The sequence below is a fragment of the Oncorhynchus mykiss genome, chromosome 17 (genome assembly GCF_013265735.2).
Source record: "Oncorhynchus mykiss isolate Arlee chromosome 17, USDA_OmykA_1.1, whole genome shotgun sequence".
NCBI lineage: Eukaryota > Metazoa > Chordata > Actinopteri > Salmoniformes > Salmonidae > Oncorhynchus > Oncorhynchus mykiss.
Window position 1 is genome coordinate 34,731,279 of NC_048581.1, and position 26,357 is coordinate 34,757,635.

Genomic DNA, 26,357 nt, shown 5'->3' on the forward strand with positions numbered 1-26,357 from the left:
TACAGGTACGAGTGTAAAGGGCTACGAGGAGCAGGAAGTAGACATGGGTCGCATCTTTTATGGCTCCCTCTCCACGTTTCTTTTCCTGAATGTGAGAGAACTGGACAGGTGAAAGTGAATTCCTATAAACCTAGATATTTTCTGTATCTTGTTAATTTTGTCCTGACTTATTTTCATTTTTTTACTCACCTGTCCACACCATTGTACACCTCCAATGTTTGTGTTTATGCAATTATGCACTTGCCCAGTACCTGGCGTGTCTGTTCCTGTTATCACCTTGTTGTTCTACACACAAAACCTTGAACATGGCGCAAACGCTGTTTATGCTAAACATAAAAGACAAGATAGTGGAAGGCCTATTTCTTCCCCCCACTTTCGTCATCCCCGCATCCATTTATAGCTGTTTTCACACTGCTCGTAAATATTTGGCCACTGTTGACGTCAGAACGCGGATATGTGATGACCTGCTTTGTTTCAGTGTCATTTTAGCCCCAGATAACACAACGAGAACTGATAAAGAACAAAAAACAAGTGGATGAAGCCTATTCATCTTCACGTCGCCATTTAGTAAGCGACCGGTAGTAGCAGATCTTTCCTGCCTGTAATTTGCCTATCTGTTTAGTGTTTAATGTTTAAAGGGGAAGTCCAGTATCCTCACCTTGTGCATAGCTGTTTAAAGAGAACCAAACCACGGATTACAGTTTTTTCAGGCCCATAGACTACTTTCAGGGTTAGGAACCCTCTAGCATCAAGTTATAAAATAATGAACTTCCCCTTCCACTGGTTGATGCTTATTTATAAAACCCTCTTAGGCCTCACACCCCACTACCTGAGATATCTACTGCAGCCCTCATCCTCCACATACAACAGCTGTTCTGCCAGTCACATTCTGTTAAAGGTCCCCAAAGCACACACATCCCTGGGTCGCTCTTCTTTTCAGTTTGCCGTAGCTAGCGACTGGAACGAGATGCAACAAACACTCAAACTGGACAGTTTTATCTTAGTCTCTTCATTCAAAGACTCAATCATGGACACTCTTACTGACAGTTGTGGCAGCTTTGTGTGATGTATTGTTGTCTCTACCTTCTTGCCCTTTGTGCTGTTGTCTGTGCCCAATAATGTTTGTACCATGTTTTGTGCTGCTACCATGTTGTTGTGTTGCTACCATGCTGTGTTGTCATGTGTTGCTGCCTATGTTGTCATGTGTTGCTGCCTATGTTGTCATGTGTTGCTGCCTATGTTGTCATGTGTTGCTGCCTATGTTGTTGTCTTAGGTCTCTCTTTATGTAGTGTTGTCTCTCTTGTTGTGATGTGTGTTTTGTCCTATTTTTATATTGGAGTTTTTATTTTTAATCCCAGGCCCCCGTCCCCGCAGGAGGCCTTTTGGTAGGCTGTGATTGTAAATAAGAATGTGTTCTTAACTGACTTGCCTGGTTAAATAAAATAAAAGTACAATTTAGACACAGCCCTTTGTGGAATGTTGGTGAGCTAGCCATTACAGTGTTGTTGGCAAAGATGCCATGATTTTCAGGATGTTCATGAAATGTAATCCATAAAATAGTCCTTTGGAGACAGGTTTGTTGACATATACAGTTGAAGTCAAAGTTTACATACGTAGGTTGTATTCATTAAGACTTGTTTTTCATCCAGTCCACACATTTCTTGTTAACAAGCTATAGTTTTGGCAAGTCGGTTAGGACATCTACTTTGTGCAGACAGATTATTTCACTTATAATTCATTGTTTCACAATTCCAGTGGGTCAGACGTTTACATACACTAAGTTGACTGTGCCTTTAAACAGCTTGGAAAATTCCAGAAAATGATCTCATGGCTTTAGAAGCTTCTGATAGGCTAATTGACATAATTTGAGTCAATTGGAGGTGTACCTGTGGAAGTATTTCAAGGCCTACCTTCAAACTCAGTGCCTCTTTGCTTGACATCATGGGAAAATCTAAATAAATCAGCCAAGACCTCAGAAAAAGAATTGTAGACCTCCACAAGTCTGGTTCATTCTTGGGAGCAATTTCCAAATGCCTGAAGGTACCATGTTCATCTGTACAAATAATAGTACGCAAGTGTAAACACCATGGGACCACGCAGCCATTATACCGCTCAGGAAGGAAGATGCGTTCTGTCTCCTAGAGATGAACGTACTTTGGTGCGAGAAGTGCTATATCGACATAACCTGAAAGGCCGCTCAGCAAGGAAGAAGCCACTGCTCCAAAACTGCCATTAAAAAAGCCAGACTACGGTTTGCAACTGCACATGGGGACACAGATCGTACCTTTTTGAAGAAATGTCCTGTGGTCTGGTGAAACAAAAATAGAACTGTTTGGCCATAATGACCATTGTTATGTTTGGAGGAAAAATGGGGAGGCTTGCAAGCTGAAGAACACCATCCCAACCGTGAAGCACAGGGGTGGCAGCATCATGTTGTGGGGGTGCTTTGCTGTAGGAGTGATTGGTGCACTTCACAAAATAGATGGCATCATGAGGCATAAATAATTCTCTCTACTATTATTCTGACATTTCTTATTGTTAAAATAAAGTGGTGATCCTAACTGACCTAAGACAGGGAATTGTTTTCTAGGATGAAATGTAAGGAATTGTGAAAAAAATCTGTTTACATACACCTTAGCCAAATACATTTAAACTTTCAACTTCAACTGCATTTATCTAAAAGTTGGCATATTTCTGACATTTTGGGCTTACCCAGGACTCCTTAAAGACTCCATAATGCTTAATCTGTAGGTGCTACAAAGCAGAAATTGTCGTATGAAGCTTTACCACTTGTTCTGTAATATGAAGAGTTTGATTTAAAAATATATATTTTTTGAGTTTATTGAAAATATAACATTTTTGATTTTCGCAAATGTTTCAATATATTCTGGAACATAATATGCTCTACAGGCATATCAAAGTTCCAGAGTGGGATCTCTGCTAGTTTTAAAGTTATGGTCCATTTTATACAGAGAAATTGGCGTAGTTGGCAATGTAACCAATCACAGCCCTCCTTTTACTTGTATCCTGCATATCACCAGCAGAGGGCGACCATTTTGAATACATTTTCACGTTCACTGTTGGTAATGCTTACAAATTGGATCATGACTCTTAAGAGTAGCAGAGATCCCATCTGGAACTTTGATATGCCTGTAGAGTAGGCTATATCATGTTCAAATATATATATAAATGCCAAATCAAAAATGTCTTAATGTTTATTTTTCTATATTCATAAATTAATGTAAATATGTGATTGAAACCAAATTACTACTCATTACAGAGCAAGCAATAAAACTTCATGACATCAATGTTTGCTTACCTACAGATGAAACACTATGGTGTTTTAAAGGCGGCCTGGATAAGGCTAAAATGTCAGAAATATGCCAACTTGTATTAATTCTTTCTCAATTATGCTTTTAGATACAATTGACATTTGTATGTCGACAATCCTTCAACCTAAGGACTGTTCTATGGATTATATTTTGTGAAAATTCAGTAAACCATGGTCATTCTTTGTCTGGGTTTCGTGAGAAGTTACTCTTTAGAAAGGCTGAATGACTCAGCATGCATAGTAGTTCTTAGACCATGGGGTCTGTATTCTTCTCTACGGACGGGTGCCATTCTACTTAACCGGATACAAGGCTGCGATTGGACCAATAAGCTCTTCATTAATTAAAAGTAATGACGTCGTTTTGGGGAAATAAATCGCCAAATTCAATCGCTCAAAGTCCAAGTGCATGTGGGCTCTGGTAATCCGGGGAGCAAAACATTTAGGCCAAGCACTTCTGAATTTGGTCTGTTTCTATGCATTGTTATTCAATGTCATGCAACCATACAGGTGTTGTATAAAATCTTCTTAAAGACACAAGTTTTCCTTTGTTTAGCACAGAATCCTTTCTGAACTCTTACACATACGTTTGAATTTTGTCTCTGCAAGTCTAGAGCAGTGTTTCTCAACTGTGGTCCATGAGTACCCCCAAACTGTACACTTTTGTTGAAGCACACCTGATTCAACTCACCCAAGTGCTTGATGATTAGTTGACCAGTTGATTAAGGTGTGCTTGTTCTGGGCTACACCAAACCTGTGTACTGTGGGGAGTATTGAAGGACTGGAGTTGAAAAACATTGGTCCAAGGTTATTCCAGCACAATACAAAGCCAGGAGAGAACATTCCTCTCATGGGTGGACTGTCCAGCTCACACCCCTGTGTAAACTTCCTCCCCCGAATAAAGAGTAGGGTGTAAATATAGGCCACTATTTTCCTTTTTAGTTTCCAACAGTCTGTGTGCCACTGATTTCAAATAAGCCAAGGGAAACAAGCCTTTTGAGGAAAAGTGTGTCTGTGTGGCCACGGTAATTTGAAAAGGGGAAAAAGGTGCTTCCTGTGCGATGCACCTCATGCCTGGACACACACCCTACTCCCACCCAGGAGACAGCAGGGCAGGGACAACACACACTTTCTCTCTTATCTCTCTGTCCTGACTATCTGCATTACAATTTGCATGGAACTATGCTTCTCTTTTGCCATAAATTGTAATCAAGAATCCATGTCGTCCATGAGCCAGGAGGGTTGGTCGGGCTCACTTGGGACAACGATGTCTCTTAGTGATATTTTTTGAAGGTCTATGTCCCTAGAGTTGGAAAATGGGTGATAGCAGTGCAGCAATGGTAGCTTTCTGCGTGTTGTCTTTCATCCCTCCGTCCCATCTATTTTTCCCATTGGGATTTTACCCTATGACAAACTATCACTATACAACAAGTTATTGCTCATTTGTACCCTTTAATCTAATATCATTGGAAAGCTTAGAAATAGACACATTTTCGGAATGTTCAGGTCAACAGAACGTTGACCATTGACCCCTCTGGTATATAACTGCAGTGGTGGAAAAAGTACTCAACTGTCCTGAGTAAAAGTAAAGATACCTTAATTGAAAATGACTCAAGTGAAAGTCACCCAGTGAAATACTACTTGAGTAAAAAATATTTGGATTTAAATGTACTTAAGTATCAAATGTAAACGGAACTGCTAAAAATGTATTTAAATATCAAAAGGAGAAGTATAAACCAACCATTAAAAATTCCTTATATTAAGCAAACCAGACGGCACAATTATTTTTTAAAATATATTTTTATTGACGGATAGCCAGGGGCACACTCCAACGCTGACATAATTTACAAATAACGCATTTGTGTTTAGTGTGTCCGCCAGATCAGCGGCAGTAGGGATGACCAGGGATGTTCTCTTGATGTGTGTGAATTGGATAATTTTCCTGTCAAAATGTAACAAGTACTTATGGGTGTCAGGGAAAATGTATGGAGTAAATAGTAAAGTACAGATGCACTAAAGTACTACTTAAGTAATTTTTTAAGTATTTATACTTACAGTGCCTTGCGAAAGTATTCGGCCCCCTTGAACTTTGCGACCTTTTGCCACATTTCAGGCTTCAAACATAAAGATATAAAACTGTATTTTTTGTGAAGAATCAACAACAAGTGGGACACAATCATGAAGTGGAACGACATTTATTGGATATTTCAAACTTTAACAAATCAAAAACTGAAAAATTGGGCGTGCAAAATTATTCAGCCCCTTTACTTTCAGTGCAGCAAACTCTCTCCAGAAGTTCAGTGAGGATCTCTGAATGATCCAATGTTGACCTAAATGACTAATGATGATAAATACAATCCACCTGTGTGTAATCAAGTCTCCGTATAAATGCACCTGCACTGTGATAGTCTCAGAGGTCTGTTAAAAGCGCAGAGAGCATCATGAAGAACAAGGAACACACCAGGCAGGTCCGAGATACTGTTGTGAAGAAGTTTAAAGCCGGATTTGGATACAAAAAGATTTCCCAAGCTTTAAACATCCCAAGGAGCACTGTGCAAGCGATAATATTGAAATGGAAGGAGTATCAGACCACTGCAAATCTACCAAGACCTGGCCGTCCCTCTAAACTTTCAGCTCATACAAGGAGAATACTGATCAGAGATGCAGCCAAGAGGCCCATGATCACTCTATGAACTGCAGAGATCTACAGCTGAGGTGGGAGACTCTGTCCATAGGACAACAATCAGTCGTATATTGCACAAATCTGGCCTTTATGGAAGAGTGGCAAGAAGAAAGCCATTTCTTAAAGATATCCATAAAAAGTGTTGTTTAAAGTTTGCCACAAGCCACCTGGGAGACACACCAAACATGTGGAAGAAGGTGCTCTGGTCAGATGAAACCAACATGGAACTTTTTGGCAACAATGCAAAACGTTATGTTTGGCGTAAAAGCAACACAGCTCATCACCCTGAACACACCATCCCCACTGTCAAACATGGTGGTGGCAGCATCATGGTTTGGGCCTGCTTTTCTTCAGCAGGGACAGGGAGTATGGTTAAAATTGATGGGAAGATGGATGGACCAAATACAGGACCATTCTGGAAGACAACCTGATGGAGTCTGCAAAAGACCTGAGACTGGGACGGAGATTTGTCTTCCAACAAGACAATGATCCAAAACATAAAGCAAAATATAAACATCAAAAATAAACATATCCAGGTGTTAGAATGGCCAAGTCAAAGTCCAGACCTGAATCCAATCGAGAATCTGTGGAAAGAACTGAAAACTGCTGTTCACAAATGCTCTCCATCCAACCTCACTGAGCTCGAGCTGTTTTGCAAGGAGGAATGGGAAAAAATGTCAGTCTCTCGATGTGCAAAACTGATAGAGACATACCCCAAGCAACTTACAGCTGTAATCGCAGCAAAAGGTGGCGCTACAAAGTATTAACTTAAGGGGGCTGAATAATTTTGCACGCCCAATTTTTCAGTTTTTGATTTGTTAAAAAAGTTTGAAATATCCAATAAATGTCGTTCCACTTCATGATTGTGTCCCACTTGTTGTTGATTCTTCACAAAAAAAATACAGTTTTATATCTTTGTTTGAAGCCTGAAATGTGGCAAAAGGTCGCAAAGTTCAAGGGGGCCGAATACTTTCGCACGGCACTGTAAGTACTTTACACTGCATATCCGAATGACCTGTAAGCCATTAAAAAGGAAACCCTGATATATTTTAAACTTTGATTGACAAGTGGTTCTTTCATGACCTTTCAAATTATATATAATACAGTGCATTTGAAAAGTATTCAGACCCCTTGACTTTTTCCTCATTTTGTTACGTTACAGCCTTATTCTAAAATTGATTAAATCTTCTTTTTTTTTTGCCTCTTCAATCTACACACAATACCTCATAATGACAAAGCAAAAACTTTTTTTTTTAAATGTTTGCAAATATATATAAAAATACATTTAAAAAAATATCACATTTACATAAGTATTCAGACCCTTTACTCAGTACTTTGCTGAATCACTTTTGGCAGCGATTACAGCCAGTCTTCTTGGGTATGACGCTAAAAGCTTGGGACACCTGTATTTGGGGAGTTTCTCCCATACTCCTCTGCAGATCCTCTCAAGCTCTGTCAGGTTGCATGGGGAGTGTCGCTGCACAGCTACTTTCAGGTCTCTCCAGAGATATTCAATCGGGTTCAAGTCCGGGCTCTGTCTGGGCCACTCAAGGACATTCAGAGACTTGTCCCAAAACCACTCCTGTGTTGTCTTGGCTGTGTGCTTTGGGTCGTTGGCCTGTTGGGAGGTGAACCTTCACCCCAGTCTGAGGTCCTGAGTAGGTTTTCATCAAGGATGGTCTGAGTCCTTCATGGTCTGAGAGTACTTTAGGTGCCTTTTTGGCAAACTCCTAGCAGGCTGTCATGTGCCTTTTACTGATGAGTGGCTTTTGCCTGGCCGCTCTACCATAAAGGCCTGATTGGTGGAGTGCTGCTGAGATGGTTGTCCTTCTGGAAGGTTCTTCCTGATTGCCCCCCCATCTATCTTCTGAGCATCGTCACAGAGGAACTCTCGAGCTCTGTCAGAGTGACTATCTATCGGGTTCTTGATCACCTCCCTGACCAAGGCCCTTCTCCCCCGATTGCTCAGTTTGGCCGTGCAGCCAACTCTAGGAAGAGTCTTGGTAGTTCCAAACGTCTTCCATTTAAGAACGATTGCTGCCAGTGTGTTCTTGGGGACCTTCAATGCTGCAGAAAGGTTTTGGTACCCTTCCCCAGATCTGTGCCTTGACACCATCCTGTCTCTGAGCTCTACAAACAATCCCTTTGACCTCATGGCTTGGTTTTGCTCTGACATGCATAGTCAACTGTGAGACCTTGTATAGACAGTTCTGTACCTTTCCAAATCATGTCCAATCAATAGAATTTACCACAGGGGGACTCCAATCAAGTTGTAGAAACATCTCAAGGATGATCAATGGAAACGGGATGCACCTGAGCTCAATTTCGAGTCTCATAGCAAAGGGTCTGAGTACTTATGTAAATAAGGTATTTGTTTTTTGTTTGTAATACGTTTGCTAACATTTCTAAAAACCTGTTTTCCTTTTGTCATTATAGGTTATTGTGTGTAGATTGATAAGCAATTTTTATTTAATCCATTTTAGAGTAAGGCTGTAACGTAATATAATGTGGAAAAGTCGAGGGGTCTGAGTACATTATCGTGAGTGTGAGAGGGACCATTTGCTGACATGCACAAACATTTATACTGACTCTGCACACACTCGCATATAAACATCATGTAGGCTGCTACTCTGTTTATTATATCCCGATGGCTAGTTACTTTACCCCTATACATATTTACAGTACGAGTCAAAAATTTGGACACCTACTCATTCAAGGGGTTTTATTTTTTATATTTTCTACATTGAATAATAGTGAAAACATCAACACTATGAAATTACACATATGGAATCATTTAGTAACCAAAAAAGGCTTAAACAAATCAAAATATATTTGATATTCTTCAAAGTAGCCACCCTTTGCATTTATGACAGTTTTGCGCACACTTGGCATTCTCTCAACCAGCTTCACCTGGAATGCTTTTCCAACAGTCTTGAAGGAGTTCCCACATATGCTGAGCACTTGTTGGCTGCTTTTCTTTCACTCTGCGGTACAACTCATCCCAAACCATCTAAATTGGGTTGAGGTCGGGGGATTGTGGAGGCCAGGTCATCTCTCTCATCACTCAATACCTAAGTTTACCTCCACTGTATTCACATCCTACCATACCTTTGTCTGTACATTATACCTTGAAGCTATTTTATCGCCCCCAGAAACCTCCTTTTACTCTCTGTTCCGGACGTTCTGGATTACCAATTCTCATAGCTTTTAGGCGTCCCCTTATCCAACGCCACCTCTGTTCCTCTGGTGATGTAGAGGTGAAGCCAGGCCCTGCAGTGCCTAGCTCCACTCTCTTTTATGACTTCTGTAACCGTAATAACCTTGGTTTCATGCATGTTAACATTAGAAGCCTCCTTCCCAAGTTTGTTTTATTCACTGCTTTAGCACACTCTGCCAACCTGAATGTTCTAGCCGTGTCTGAATCCTGGCTTAGGAAGACCACCAAAAACTCTGAAATCTTCATCCCTAACTACAACATTTTCAGACAAGATAGAATGGCCAAAGGGGGCGGTGTTGCACACTACTGCAAATATAGCCTGCAGAGTTCTGTCCTACTATCCAGGTCTGTACCCAAACAATTTGAACTTCTACTTTTAAAAATCCACCTTTCTAAATACAAGTCTCTCACCTTTGCCTCCTGCTATAGACCACCCTCTGCCCCCAGCTGTGCTCTGTACACTGTATGTGAACTGATTGCCCCCCATCTATCTTCTGAGCTCGTGCTGCTAGGCGACCTAAACTGGAACATGCTTAATACCCCAGCCATCCTACAATCTACACACAAATGATCAATGAACCTACCAGGTACCACCCCAAAGCCGTAAACACTGGCACCCTCATAGATATCATCCTAACCAACTTGCCCTCTAAATACACCTCTGCGGTTTTCAACCAAGATCTCAGCGATCACTGCCTCATTGCCTGCATCCGTAATGGGTCAGCGGTCAAACGACCTCCACTCATCACTGTCAAACGCTCCCTGAAACACTTCAGCAAGCAGGCCTTTCTAATCGACCTGGCCGGGGTATCCTGGAAGGATATTGATCTCATCCCGTCAGTAGAGGATGCCTGTTTGTTTTTTTAAAGGCCTTCCTCACCATCTTAAATAAGCATGCCCCATTCAAGAAATTTAGAACCAGGAACAGATAGCCCTTGGTTCTCTCCAGACCTGACTGCCCTTAACCAATACAAAAACATCCTATGGCGTTCTGCATTAGCATCGAACAGCCTCGTGATATGCAACTTTTCAGGGAAGCTAGAAACCAATATACACAGGCAGTTAGAAAAGCCAAGGCTAGCTTTTTCAAGCAGAAATTTGCTTCCTGAAACACAAAAAAGTTCTGGAAAACTAAAGTCCATGGAGAATAAGAACACCTCCTCCCAGCTGCCCACTGCACTGAAGATAGGAAACACTGTCACCACCGATAAATCCACTATAATTGAGAATTTCAATAAGCATTTTTCTACGGCTGGCCATGCTTTCCACCCGGCTACCCCTACCCCGGTCAACAGCACTGCACCCCCCACAGCAACTCGCCCAAGCCTTCCCCAATTCTCCTTCTCCCAAATCCAGTCAGCTGATGTTCTGAAAGAGCTGCAAAATCTGGACCCCTACAAATCAGCTGGGCTAGACAGTCTGGACCCTTTCTTTCTAAAATTATCTGCTGAAATTGTTGGCACCCCTATTACTAGCCTGTTCAACCTCTCGTGTCGTCTGAGATTCCCAAAGATTGGAAAGCAGCTGTGGTCATCTCCCTCTTCAAAGGGGGGGACACTCTTGACCCAAACTGTTACCGACCAATATCTATCCTACCCTGCCTTTCTAAGGTCTTCGAAAGCCAAATCAACAAACCGATTACCGACCATTTCGAATCCCACGAAACCTTCTCCGCTATGCAATCTGGTTTCACAGCTGGTCATTGGTGCACCTCAGCCATGCTCAAGGTCTTAAACGATATCTTAACCGCCATCGATAAGAAACAATACTGTGCAGCCGTATTCATTGACCTGGCCAAGGCTTTCGACTCTGTCAATCACCACATCCCCATCGGCAGACTCGATAGCCTTGGTTTCTCAAATGATTGCCTCGCCTGGTTCACCAACTACTTCTCTGATAGAGTTCAGTGTGTCAAATTGGAGGACCTGTTGTCCTGGCCTCTGGCAGTCTCTATGGGGGTGCCACAGGGTTAAATTCTTGGACCGACTCTCTTCTCTGTATACATCAATGATGTCGCTCTTGCTGCTGGTGAGTCTCTGATCCATCTCTACGCAGACAACACCATTCTGTATACTTCTGGCCCTTCTTTGGACACTGTGTTAACAACCCTCCAGATGAGTTTCAATGCCATACAACTCTCCTTCCGTGGCCTCCAATTGCTCTTAAATGCAAGTAAAACTAAATGCATGCTCTTCAACCGATCGATGCCTGCACCTGCCTGCACCTGCCCGCCCGTCCAACATCACTACTCTGGACGGTTCTGACTTAGAATATGTTGGTAACTTCAAATACCTAGGTGTCTGGTTAGACTGTGAACTCTCCTTCCAGACTCGCATCAAACATCTCCAATCCAAAGTTAAATCTAGAATTGGCTTCTTATTTCGCAACAAAGCATCCTTCACTCACGCTGCCAAACATACCCTTGTAAAACTGACCATCCTACCGATCCTTCGGCGATGGAATTTACAAAATAGCCTCCAATACCCTACTCAATAAATTGGATGCAGTCTATCACAGTGCCATCTGTTTTGTCACCAAAGCCCCATATACTACCCACCACTGCGATCTGTACGCCCTCGTTGGCTGGCCCTCGCTTCATACTCGTCGCCAAACCCACTGGCTCCAGGTCATCTACAAGACTCTGCTAGGTAAAGTCCCCCCTTATCTCAGCTCACTGGTCACCATAGCAGCACGCGCTCCAGCAGGTATATCTCTCTGGTTACCCCAAAACCAATTCTTCATTTGGAAAGAACTACAAAAATCTCTGAAACTGGAAACACTCATCTCCCTCACCAGCTTTAAACACCAGCTGTCAGAGCAGCTCACAGATTACTGCACCTGTACATAGCCCATCTATAATTTAGCACAAACAACTACCTCTCCCCCTACTGCATTTATTTATTTTGCTCCTTTGCACCCCATTATTTCTATCTCTACCTTGCACATTCTTCCACTGCAAATCTACCATTCCAGTGTTTTACTTCCTATATTGTATTTACTTTGCCACCATGGCCTTTTTTTTGCTTTTGCCTCCCTTATCTCACCTCATTTGCTCACATTGTATCATTGTACTTGTTTTTTCTACTGTATTATTGACTGTATGTTTGTTTTACTCCATGTGTAACTCTGTTGTATGTGCCGAACTGCTTTGCTTTATCTTGGCCAGGTCGCAATTGTAAATGAGAACTTGTTCTGAACTTGCCTACCTGGTTAAATAAAGGTTAAATAAATAAATCTGATGCAGCACTCCATCACTCTCCTTGGTCAAATAGCCCTTACTCAACCTGGAGGTGTTTTGGGTCATTGTCCTGTTGAAAAACAAATCATAGTCCCACTAAGCGCAAACCAGATGGTATGGTTTAATGCTGCAGAATGCTGTGGTAGCCATGCTGGTTAAGTGTGCCTCTAAATAAATCACAGACCATGTCACCAGCAAAGCACCATCACACCACCACCTCCATGCTTCACGGTGGGAACCACACATGCGGGGTTCATCCGTTCACATACTCTGCGTTCCACAAAGACACGGCAGTTGGAACCAAAAATATCACATTTGGACTCACCAGACCAAAGGACAAATTTCCACCCGTCTAATATCCATTGCTCGTGTTTCTTGGCCTAAGCAAGTCTCTTCTTATTATTGGTGTCCTTTTAGTAGTGATTTATTTGCAGCAATTTGACCATGAACGCCTGATTTCACGTAGTCTCCTCTGAACAATTAATGTTTGTCACTTCAACTCTGAAGCATTTATTTGTGCTGCAATCTGAGGTGCAGTTAACTTCAATGAACTTATCCTCTGCAGCAGAGGTCTTCCTTTCCTGTGGCGGTCTTCATGAGAGCCAGTTTCATCATAGCGCTTGATGTTTTTTGCGACTGCACTTGAAGAAACTTTCAAAGTTATTGAAATGTTCCATATTGACTGACCTTCGTGTCTTAAAGTAATGGACTGTTGTTTCTCTTTGCTTATTTGAGCTGTTCTTGCCATAGTATGGAATTGGTGCGCGATGTCTAATATTAAAGAAGTCTCAACGTATTGCTCGCCTGAGATAGTGTGGTCTATAGCTTATCATAAGGTACTCTATCAACCAAGAGAGTTCTCATCTATATTATTTGTAGCTGTCTATTTACCACCACAGACCGATGCTGGCACTAAGACCTCACTCATCCAACTCTATAAGGCCATAAGCAAACAAGAAAATGTTCATCCAGAATTGGCGCTCCTGGTAGCCAGGGACTTTAATGCAGGCAAACGTAAATCAGTTTCACCAGATTTTTACCAGCATGTCACATGTGCTACCAGAGGGGGAAAAAACTCTGGACCACCTTTACTCCACACACACAGATGCAAACAAAATTCTCCCCCGCCCTCCATTGGGCAAATCTGACCATGATTCTATCCTTTTGATTCCTGCTTACAAGCAAAAACTAAAGCAGGGAGTACCGCAGGGAGTACCAGTGACTCGCTCAATACGGAAGTGGTCAGATGACGCGGATGCTATGCTACAGCTTTGTTTTGCTAGCACAGACTGGAATATGTTTTGGGATTCATCCAATGGCATTGAGGAGTATACCACCTCAGTCATTGGCTTCATCAATAAGTGCATCGACGACGTCATCCCCACAGTGACCGTAAACATATACCAACCAGAAGCCATGGATTACAGGCAACATCTGCATTGAGCTAAAGGCTAGAGCTGCCACTTTCAAGGAGCGGGACACTAATCCGGACGCTTACAAGAAATCCCGCTATGCCCTCAGACGACCCATCAAACAAGCAAAGCGTCAATACAGGATTAAGATTGAATCCTACTACACCGTCTCTGATGCTCGTCGGATGTGACAGGGCTTGAAAAACTATTTCGGACTACAGAGGGAAACCCAGAAACGAGCTGCCCAGTCACGCGAGCCTACCAGACGAGCTAAATGCCTTTTTATGCTCTCTTCAAGCCAAGCAACACTGAAGCATGCACGAGAGCACCATCTGTTATGGATCTGTGTGATAACGCTCTCGCCAGCCGACAGATCCGCAGATGATGCAATCTCAATCGCACTCCACACTGCCCTTTCCCACCTGAAAATAAGGAACACCTATGTCAGAATGCTGTTCATTGTCTACAGCTCAGCATTCAACAACATAATGTCCACAAAGCTCATCACTAAGCTAAGGACTCTGGGACTAAACACGTCCCTCTGCAACTGGATCCTGGACTTTGACGGGCCACCCCAGGTGGTAAGGGTGTCAACAACACATCTGCCTCTGATCCTCAACACTGGGGCCCCTCAGGGGTGTGTACTTAGTCCCCTCCTGTACTCAATGTTCATCCACTACTGTGTGGACAAACACGACTCCAAAACCATCAAGTTTGCTGACGACACAACAGTGGTAGGCCTGATCACCGACAACGATGACACAGCCTATATGGAGGTCAGAGACCTGGCAGTGTGGTACCAGGACAACAACCTCTCCCTCAATGCGAGCAACTCAATGGAGCTGGTCGTGGACTACAGGAAAAGGCGGGCCGAACAGGCCCCCATTAACATCAGCCCCACAAGTCTTGTGTAGACCTCCACAAGTCTGGTTCATTCTTGGGAGCAATTTCCAAATGCCTGAAGGTACTACGTCCATCTGTACAAACAGTAGTACGCAAGTATAAACACCATGGGACCACACATCCGTCGTACCGCTCAGTCTCCTAGAGATGAACGTACTTTGGTGCGAAAAGTGCAAATCAATCCCAGAACAACAGCAAAGGTGCTTGTGAAGATGCTGGAGGAAACAGCTACAAAAATATCTATCCACAGTAAAACGATACCTATATCGACATAACCTGAATGGCCGCTCAAAACCGCCATAAAAAAGCCAGACTACGGTTTGCAACTGCACATGGGGACAAAGATCGTACTTTTTGGAGAACTGTCCTCTGATCTGATGAAACAAAAATTGAATTGTTTGACCATAATGTCCATTTAAGTTTGGAGGAAAAAGGGGGAGGCTTGCAAGCCAAATTACGCCATCCCAACTGTGAAGCACGGGGGTGGAAGCATCATGTTGTGAGGGTGCTTTGCTGCAGGAGGGACTGGTGTACTTCACAAAATAGATGGCCTCATGAGGGAGGAAAATGATGTGGATATATTGAAGCAACATCTCAAGACATCAGTCAGGAAGTTAAAGCTTGGTCGCAAATGGGTCTTCCAAATGGACAATGACCCCAAGCACACTTCCAAAGTTGTGGCAAAATGGCTTAAGAACAACAAAGTCAAAGTATTGGAGTGACCATCACAAAGCCCTGACCTCAATCCTATAGAACATTTGTGGGCAGAACTGAAAAAGTGTATGCGAACAAGTAGGCCTACAAACCTGACTCAGTTACAGCAGCTCTGTCAGGAGGAATGGGCCAAAATTCACCCAACTTATTGTGAGAGGCTTGTGGAAGGCTACCTGAAACGTCTTAGCCCAGTTTAACAATTTAAAGGCAATGCTACCAAATACAAATTAAGTGTACGTAAACTTCTGACCCACTGGGAATGTGATGAAAGAAAGAAATAAAAGCTGAAATAAATCATTCTCTCTGCTGTTATTCTGACATTTCACATTCTTCAAATAAAGTGGTGATGCTAACTTGACCTAAGACAGGGAATTTTTACTAGGATGAAATGTCAGGAATTGTGAAACTGAGTTTAAATGTATTTGGCTAAGGTGTATGTAAACTTTCGACTTCAACTGTACATGTACAAATTACCTCAACTAACTTGTACCCCCGCACACTGACTCGGTACTGGTACCCCCTGTATTTATAGCCTTGTTATTGTGTTACTTTATTTATTTTTTACTTAAGAAACCTCTTGGAACTACCCATCCTGGATCTGGGAGAATTGTCATCAACTACACTAATTAGCATAGGTCAAAAAATATTACTAGAAAATATTCATATCCATGAAATCTCAATTGAAATATAGTGAAACACAGCTTAGCCTTTTGTTAATCACCCTGTCATCTCAGATTTTGAAATTATGCTTTACAGCCAAAGCAAGACAAGCGTTTGTGTAAGTTTATTGATAGCCTAACATAGCATTATGTCCAGCTAGCAGCAGGAAGCTTGGTCACGAAAAGCAATCAAATGAACCGTTTACCTTTGAGCTTCGGATGTTTTCACTCACGAGACTCTCAGTTAGACAGCAAATGTTCCTTTTGTTCCATAAAGATTATTTTTATAGCCAAAATACTTCTGTTTGTTGGTCACGTTATGTTCAGAAATTCACCGGAAATAGCGGTCACGACAATGGCGAAAAAAAATCCAAATTATATCCATAATATATCGACAGAAACATGGCAAATGCAATTTCAGTTATGTTATACTCACAGACAATATTTTGACTGTTTTGGAAACTTTAGTGTTTTCTATCCTAAGCTGTCAATTATATGCATATTCTAGCATCTGGTCCTGAGAAATAGGCGCTTTACTTTGGGAACGTTATTTTTCCAAAAATAAAAATAGTGCCCCCTAGTTTCAAGAGGTTAAGAAAATGTTTACCAAATGAACTAAACTCTTCTTGAACTGCACTGTTGGTTAAGGGGTTGTACGTAAGCATTTCACGATAGTCTCCACTTGTTGTATTCGGCGCATGTGACAAAGTTTGATTTGATTCTGCATTTTACCAAATAGGGCTATCTTCTGTATACCACCCCTACTTTGTCACAACACAACTGATTGGCTCAAATGCATTAAGAAGGAAAGAAATTCCACAAGGAAACGTTTAACAAGGAACACCTGTTAGTTTAAATGCATTCCAGGTGACTACCTCATGAAGCTGGTTGAGAGAATGCCAAGAGTGTGCAAAGCTGTCGTCAAGGCAAAGGGTGGCTACTTTGAAGAAACTCATATAAAAGATATTTTGATTTGTTTAACACTTTTTTTGGTTACAACATGATTCCTCCATATGCTATTTCATTGTTTTGATGTCTTCACTATTCTACAATATAGAAAATAGTAAAAATAAAGAAAAACCCTTGAATGAGTAGGTGTCCACACTTTTTACGTGTGTGTGTGTGTGTGTGTGAAATAAGTTACAAAAAAGGTTTGGGATGGTAAAATGTGTTCAGTGTAAACTTGAATGATTAAATCCAGATATAACGTATGTAGAAAAGATAATGGAGCTGTATTGTTTTTAAATAAGATCTTCTTTGAGAACTAACAACCACCAGAATAAAAACTAAACTGTCAGTGAGAATCTAAAATGTATTTTGTTTTAAAGTTTGAGTCACTCCGATAGCATAAGAACACAACGTAAGCCAAGGCAAAAAATGTGTAAAATTGCAGGAAGTTAACTTTAAATTAACTGCCCAGTGAAAATCTAACTTTTTATAAGTTCATATTCTGTTGAGTCATACCCAAGTAATGTTGTTGACTTGTCCTACAGTATACTTGTATGTGTGGCCAAAGCCTAGGAGAAACACTGCAGTGTGTATGTCGGTGGTGGGAAGGGCAGGCGGGTAATCTATTTTTAAGCGTGTGTGTGGTGGAGTGGCAGTTGCGTGCGTCAGAGCAGCGTCTGTTTCCTGGCTGAAATGGTTCCAGGCCGATTGTTTGTAAATCCACACTGAGGCAGCTATTGTTCCCCCCCCCCCCCCCCCCCCCCCCCCCCCCAACCCCAGCCAGGCCCGGCGAAAGGGCTTGGACAGATCCATCATGTGAACCACGAGCTAACAATCCTGTTCGGACTGCAGAAGATCTAGCCCTTGCTAGGTGCCCTGTAGCTCACACTCCAAGACCCACATAACCACAGCATCCGCACTCCTAATATACACACAGACCTGGGTCATGTTCACTTGGGAATGTTTGACATTTTTCTTATTGGACAAGTCGAGTTGTCGACCATCTTTCAGTCCGTTTTTTTCTGTTTGGTGCCTAATAATACGCATGACATTGGTTAGCATATCTTAGACTGTTAACTTAATAGTTATAAGATATCTAGCCGGCAAACAGTAGCAAATTTAATTAGTGATCACTGAAAGTCATGAAAGAAAAATAGATACTTGCACACTGCTGGGAATGATTAACAAAATGGCTGACAATCCCATTGTTTTTCCTTCTTGCAGATCCAAATTTTGTCCGAACATTTCTAACAACCTACAGGTCCTTCTGCAAACCTCAGGAGCTGCTGGGTCTTCTTATGGAGAGGTGAGAATGTTGATGCCATTCTACGATTTGGGCTCCACTGTTATTATTCTATGAAGAACCGCCTTTGTCTAATATTGTATCATATTTTTCAACATCAGATACATTGCCTTTCACTTCGGAAAATGTTTTCAGTCAACAAGATTATTTGTCCGTGCTCGTTGACTCTGACCTTTGTCAGAACAAAGACAGAGATGTATTTATCATGGACAATATATTCCTATATACATTTATAGAAACTAGGGCTGTCCCTGACTAAAAAATCTTGATCAACCGAGAGTCCTCTGTTGTTTCGACCAATCAATTGGTCGACATTTTTAAACGTGTATTTTTCCATATTTTAAACGTGTATTTTTCCTTTTTTAATATCAACTATATGTAGCTTGTCTGATGCTTTAAGTACATTGTTTGATCAAATAATTGAGACGCACAAATCACTCAAAGAAAAAAAAACTGTGCCGCCCTCCTCCCTCTGCTGCTGGCCTTTGCAGATAATAGGCTACAGCAGGGGTCGGCGACCTTTTCCATTTGGAGTGCCAATTTATGTTATCATTTCTACCGTTCTGCGTGCCAGTTAGAATTATCAATTATTATCAATTATCAAAACAAACGGTTTCATTTCATTTATAAAAAAGTCTTCATATCTCAAAATATTTGCCATGTGGTTCATCTAAGTTCTATCTAAATGAATATTAAACAAATCTAAAAGTAACTTCTATTGCCATTGCCAACTCTGTAAAAAATAGCCTACATAAAGCCAACAAATAATAACATTGCTGCCTGCAGGTAGAAAATATCCTGATCAGCGCACTCTCAAAGGTTGTTTTTTTTTGCCATCATTGTAAGCCTGCCACACACACTATACAATACATTTATTAAACATTTAGAATGAGTGGGATTTTTTGTCACAACCCGGCTCGTGGGAAGTGACAAAGAGCTTTTATAGGACCATGGCACAAATAGTATTTAGTATTTAGTTTTCATGCTAGTGAGGGCCGAGAATCCACTCTGACATAGGTACGTGGTTGCAAAGGGCGTCAGTGTCTTAACAGCGAGATTTGCCAAGACAGGACGCTCTGAGCACAGCCCAATCAAGAAATCTGGCAGTGGCTTCTGATTTAAGTAACATTTTCACAGAACTGCTTGTTGCAATTTTGATGAGGCTCTCTTGTTCAGATATCAGTAAGTGGACTAGAGGCAGGGCATGAACGGGATAACGAATCCAGTTGTTTGTCATCCGTTTCGGGAAAGTACCTGCGTAATTGCGCACTCAACTCACTCAGGTGCTTCTCTATATCACATGTTAAATTGTCCGTAAGCTTGAGTTCATTTGCACACAAAAAATGCATATAGTGATGGAAAGACCTGTGTGTTGTCCTTGTTAATGCACAGAGAAAAGCTCCAACATCATTATCATACCCTCAATTTTGTCCCGCACATTGAATATAGTTGCGGATTGTCCCTGTAATCCTAGATTCAGATCATTCAGGTGAGAAAAAACATCACCCATAGAGGCCAGTCGTGTGAGAAACTCGTCTGACCGCTTGCATTGATGACAAGTGAAAATTGTGGTCAGTAAAGAACTTTAAGCTCGTCTCTCAATTTTTTAAAAGTGTCAACTTTGTCCCTTGATAACCAGCACACTTCTGTATGTTGTAAAGGCATTACATGGTCGATGCCATATCCATTGCATAGTGCAGAAAAAACACGAGAGTTCAGGAGCCTTGCTTTAACAATGTTAACCATTTTCACTGCACTATCCAACACGTCTTTCCAGCTGTCAGGCATTCCCTTGGCAGCAAGAGCCTCTGGGTGGATGCTGCAGTGTACCCAAGTGGTTTCGGGAGCAAATGCTTGCACGCGCTTTACCACTCCACTATGTCTCCCTGTCATGGCTTTTGCGCCATCAGTACAGATACCAACATGAGCAGCAGCTACGTTTGGCTACAGACGGACTGTTAGTGGAATTCCCGCGAGAGAGTAACGGTTAATGTGATTGGATGTTAATTATTTGACTTGGCTACCTGTATTTGACATTGTGTTGTTCTTTTGCTGAACACTAGATGGTTTAATTTTATTTTTGGCAGTGAAACGAGGCTTCTCAGGCAAAATACAAATGTCACCGTTGGGCTGTTTGAAAATGTGAAAAAAATATATATATTTATTATTATTTTAAAAAAATTATATCACCTTTTTTATTTGGCGTACCCCCGATGGCATTGCGTACCCCAGTTTGGGAATACCTATACTAGGCTATCAACTGGATCCAGGCCCGATGCTCGCGCTAGCAAACTTGCAACATTTTCTAAATTATTCTGGGCCCTCAGAGTTTCTTGCGCCAGTGAACTTGGGACAGACAGACACAGCTGTAAGCTATTTGTGCAAGGGATAAGAAGTAATTAGGTATTTTAAGATGTTTGCACTGGATCAGAAGATTACGTTTTTCCCTTTCATGCTGAGGGATTCGATCGAAAGGGAGAGAGCTGGAAATATTTTTCAAATATGTTGAGGAACCATTGTCATTATCAATAAAAACACACCTTTACTCGCTGTTTGAGGTGAAGAATAAATAACTTTGAGAAGCTCCACAACTAGAGAGGCGCAGCGGTCTAAGGCACTGCATCTCGGTGCAAGGGGCGTCACTGCAGTCCCTGGGTTCGAATCCAGGCTGCATCACATCCGGCTGTGATTGGGAGTCCCATAGGGCGGCGCACAATTGGCCCGGGTTTGGCTGGGGTAGGCCGTCATTGTAAATAAGAATTTGTTCTTAACTGACTTGCCTAGTTAAATAAAGGTAAAATAAAATAAAAAATTTGATGGTGAGTTAAGACAATCAGACATTTTTTCTCACATGTAGGATAGGTTGTGAGATCTGCAAACAAAATAACTTGTCCCCCCCGACGATGAGAACGGTAAACAACTGTAATAATGATATATTGAATCCATTAACAGAAATGACTGTAACCAAACAAACATTATAGATTAGAAATTGAGAATTAACGGTAAATGTACTATTCTGCTGATGATCTATGTAAATGGGGATTGCGCGGGAAATGTCAGGAAAGAGACATTGTGCATCTTAGCCACACTCCCTTTCTTGGATCGCCGTGGCCTCTGCATATTCCACTAAGACATGCGTGAATCAGACAGGTGTCTTGTATGCCATGAAAAATATATATATATTCGCGACTGCTCCGCTCAAAAAATCCCGTCTGACCAACAGCCTATCGACCAAACAATCGAACAGTTAACTAAATGGCGTCAGCCCTGGTAGAAACATACCTAGGTGTTCAAACATTTCGAATTATACCAATCTTTATTGTTGCCATCTAGTATAGCAATCACCATCTACTGTCTGGTTTAAAGGTGTCTCCCAGATTCCACACTACTGTGTCTTCTCGGTTGTGATTTTGTTTTCCGGAACCTTCCAGGTTTGAAATCCCAGAGCCAAAGCCCACAGAGGCAGACCAGATGGCCATAGAGAACGGAGACCAACCTCTCAGCGCCGAACTCAAACGATTTCGCAAGGAGTTTGTCCAGCCAGTCCAACTCCGGTACCTCTCCACACCTCCCAATTTACCATACCTAATTCCAGAGGATGTGTTCATTAGGGACTGTAACAGAACATGTGACAGCAAAAAGGTTGAGGTAGCCCCTGTCTGTGTTTCATTTTGGTGCCTAATGAACATGACCTAGGGGTCAACAAAACATCCTGGTTTCCTTGTGATCCTTATGGTGCCACATGGAGGGTAGTCTGTCCTGATTAGCAGAGAAAGGTTTCAAACTGTTTCAATGCTGGGTTGAAACAGAAGCATGCACTTTTTTTTATATACAGTGCATTCGGAAAGTATTCAGAACCCTTCCCCTTTTCCACATTTTGTTACATTACAGCCTTATTCATTACAGCCTTTTTTATCCTCGTCAATTTACACGATACCCCATAATGACAAAGCGAAAACAGTACATTTTTTACTTTTTGCAAATTAATTTAAAAAAAATGTTTAAACAGATGCCTTATTTACATAAGTATTCATAGCCTTTGCTATGAGACGTGAAATTGTGCTCAGGTGCACCATGTTTCCATTGATCATCCTTGAGATGTTTCTACAACTTGATTGAGGTCCACCAGTGGTAAATTCAATTGATTGGACATGATTTTGAAAGGCACACACTTGTCTATATAAGGTCCCACAGTTGACAGTAAATGTCAGAGCAAAAACCAAGCCATGAGGTCGAAATAATTGTCTGTAGAGCTCAGAGACAGGATTGTGTCGAGGCACAGATTTGGGGAAGGTTACTAAAACATGTCTGCAGCATTGAAGGTTCCCAAGAACAGTGGCCTCCATCATTCTTAAATTGAGGAAGTTTGGAACCACCAAGACACTCTTCTTAGAGCTGGCTGCCTGGCCAAACTGAGCAATCTGGGGAGAAGGGCCTTGGTCGGGGAGGTGACCAAGAACTTGATGGTCACTCTGACAACGCTCCAGAGTTCCTCTGTGGAGATGGGAGAACCTTCCAGAAGGACAACCATCTCTGCAGCACTCCACCAATCAGGCCTTTATGGTAGAGTGGCCAGGCGAAAGACACTCATCAGTAAAAGGCACATGACAGCCCTCTCAGACCATGAAGGACTCAGACCACCCTTGATGAAAACCTGCTCCAGAGTGCTCAGGACCTCAGACTAGTGTGAAGGTTCACCTTCCAGCAGGCCAACGACCCAAAGCACACAGCCAAGACAACACAGGAGTGGTTTTGGGACAAGTCTCTGAATGTCCTTGAGTGGCCCAGCCAGAGACCAGACTTGAACCCGATCGAAGATCTCTGGAGATACTTGACAATAGCTGTGCAGTGACGCTCCCCATCCAACCTGACAGAGCTTGAGAGGATCTGCAGAGAAGAATGTGAGCAACTCCCCAAATACAGGTGTCCCAAGCTTGTAGCGTCATACCCAAGAAGTCTCGAGGCTATAATTGCTGCCAAAAATGCTTCAAGAAAGTACTGAGTAAAGGGTCTGAATTCTTATGTAAATGTTATATTTTTGTTTACAATTTTTTATAAATGTGCAAACATTTCTAAAAACCTGTTTTTGCTATGAAAAACAATTGTGGACAAAGTCCAGGGGTATGAATACTTTCCGAATGCATTGTAAATATTTTTTTGTAAATATATATAACTTTTTAATGCAAATATTTCACTACTTTATTATGTTCCACTAACCCTGCCACCCCTCCCCTAATTGGAGTAAACTAATGGACAACAATACTCAGGCTTCACTTCAGGTTATACATACTACATAGATTTCACGGACAATAGATTTTACGTTATCTTTTTTGTTGGTTTTTAGTCCCAGCCTTCAGCTACCCTCAACCCTTCCCATCTCTCTCTGAAGAACATGCAGTTTTCATTTCTAGCTGCCATATATATTTTCCAGCATGCACTCTTTGTAGTTCTCAATCTGGTGCTTTCTTGTCTCTTATCAGTTAACTCATCTCTTTCCCAGTATTTTAGGAGTGGGTTCAAGTTGCTAATCCAGGGTCAGATTTATTTAGTTTTTAGGTCAGGATTTGTAGTTAGCGGTCTCTTGCTGGTCCGTAACTGCTATCTAACTGGTTTTGACCCACCCTCTCTTCCTGCAGAGTACTGAATGTATGTCGCCACTGGGTGGAGCACCACTTCTATGACTTTGAGCGGGACTGCCAGTTACTGAAGCGTCTGGAGGAGTTCATTGCATTGGTGCGAGGTATGTGTGGATACATCGGGGCAAGGACTTTCTCTTCTCCTCCCGTTGCATATCCTCTCTTTTTGTCTTGTATTTTTCTATTTTCTTCTAATTTAGTGTATTTTTTTTCTCCTCCTTCACTTCTCTTCTCTGAGTGACAATCTCCCTCTCTGTGACCCCTCCCAGGCAAGGCCATGAAGAAGTGGGTGGAGTCCATCACCAAGATCATCCAGAGGAAGAAGCAGGCGCAGGCCAACGGGCCCAGCCACAACATCACCTTCGAGACCTCGCCGCCACCCATCGAGTGGCACCTCAGTAAGCCGGGCCAGACAGACCAGTTTGACCTCATGACCCTCCACCCAATTGAGATCGCCCGGCAGCTCACACTGCTCGAGTCCGACTTCTACAGGTAGGCCTACAGGACCGTATGGCCGTCCACGCAAGTGTTTTTTTTACTCCCATTCCTTTTTGTTCCTGTCCAGTACTAAGGCAACTCAATTTGTCACTGGCTTGATTACTTGGATCAGCTGTGTAAGTGTTGTCCTAGAGCAAAAATGTGACCCACCACCTGGATTCGGTCTTATGTAGCAACATTTGAAATAGTGTATTTTACATTGGATAAAAGTACAGACTCCGAGCTAGAAATATGGATATCGTACACTCCAGCTGAGGAACATTGAGAAAGTAATTCTGCTTTGAAAGTTGATAAACTGGTAACCCCACTTTTGAGAAAATGGCCCTTGAATGATTTGGTACACCTACTTGGAGAGCTCTTCTTTGTCTACACGCATTCAGCATTGTTCACACCCTCTTAAGCCTTAGCCCAACCCATCTAAGGATTCACATTTGAGGCCATGTGCTAAACTGAGTGAGAAGTGTAGTAAACAACAAAGTATTTCAAGACTAAAAGTGCTAAAAGTAGTAGCCTACAATAAGTAAAAGCTCCAGGAAAAAATACACTTCATCTAGTCCTTGTCCAATATCCTAATTTGGCTTTGGTGCAGGCCATGTTTTTCTTTACCATCTCTGGTAAACACACACTATATCAAATAAAATCAAAGTTTATTTGTCACATGTACAGGATACAGAAGGTGTAAATGGTACTATGAAATGGTTACTTGCATATTTGCAAGTAGTATAAAAAACAGATAGTGTCCAGATAAAAATATAGTGTCAATATTTGATCATTTATTATATGATGCTTACCCAGACACAATTGATAGGCCATGTGAAAGAAATGCTATATCCACCCCCCAGCCACATCTAGCTAAGTGGATGGGCCACTATTGTCTAGACGTACACATGTTCATGAAATACAACAGATGGCCGTAAAATACAACAGATGGCTAGGTAGCGAGCTAACATTAAGCTATAACTAGCAATGTAAATCGTTTTCTGATTCAAATAATATTACTACAGATCATACACGTAACGTCAGCAAGCTAACATTCGCTAGCTAGCTAACAGTACGCTTTAACTTGCAATGAAAATTTCTTTCTGACAAAATTAGAAACTTATAATATCTGAAAATGACTCTTACATGGATGAAATCTTCACGGCAGACTGGAACCATTTAACTCCGTTTTATTTGTAGCTACATCTTTTTTGGCCAGCGTTGTGTTAAGTCACTCCGGTTCACACTGTGTGCAGAAAGTAGCCCATCACAACTTTTTCCAACTGATCTGTCGATAGCGCCTGCTAAATTCAGGGCATCAATGTTGTTGAGAAAAGTAGCAAAACTTTTGTAGTTCTCAATGGCTAATGTTAAAACTTTCAAAGTCCGGCGCAGTAGAAAGGACTATCAATACATACTAAAGAGTTCACGTTATAGAGAGAAGCCTGCTACGTGGCAGACCAAACCAAACTCATCTCCCGGCATGTCCAGCCCACCCATCTCAGCCAATCATGGCTAGCGGGAAGGTTCCTGGCTTTTTCCGTGGCTAAACCAACTAGGCTTGTAATTTTAACAATTTAATTTGTATTTACAGATGGAATATACATTTTCTATTAAGGCACATGAAAGTTCACATGTTCCAGAAGGTATTTCTGCCCAAAAACACATTTTGATAAAAAGTAAAAGACGTTCAAATGCCTCTCCTGTGAAGTAGTGATGTGCGACATACGCCTAGCTTCCTGAAACGGGGCACACGTGCTGTATTTGTTGCCTTAATCCCAGGTGGGGAGTGAAGGGTGGAGGTGTTCCACTTCATTTAGTCCCCTAAATACCCGGTT

General features: G+C 41.9%; 1 protein-coding gene across 4 annotated transcripts in view; it reads left to right on the plus strand.

Moving 5' to 3' along the window:
• The window catches only part of LOC110493792 (son of sevenless homolog 1), a 74,429-nt gene that overhangs the window by 35,882 nt on the left and 12,190 nt on the right, over window positions 1-26,357 (plus strand). For all 4 annotated transcript variants that reach the window (XM_036949776.1, XM_036949777.1, XM_036949778.1 and 1 more), the window contains exons 11-14: window positions 18,328-18,409; window positions 21,838-21,960; window positions 24,043-24,146; window positions 24,312-24,534. In XM_036949776.1, coding sequence (XP_036805671.1) covers window positions 18,328-18,409; window positions 21,838-21,960; window positions 24,043-24,146; window positions 24,312-24,534 — 532 coding nt within the window. The remainder of the gene's footprint in view (window positions 1-18,327; window positions 18,410-21,837; window positions 21,961-24,042; window positions 24,147-24,311; window positions 24,535-26,357) is intronic.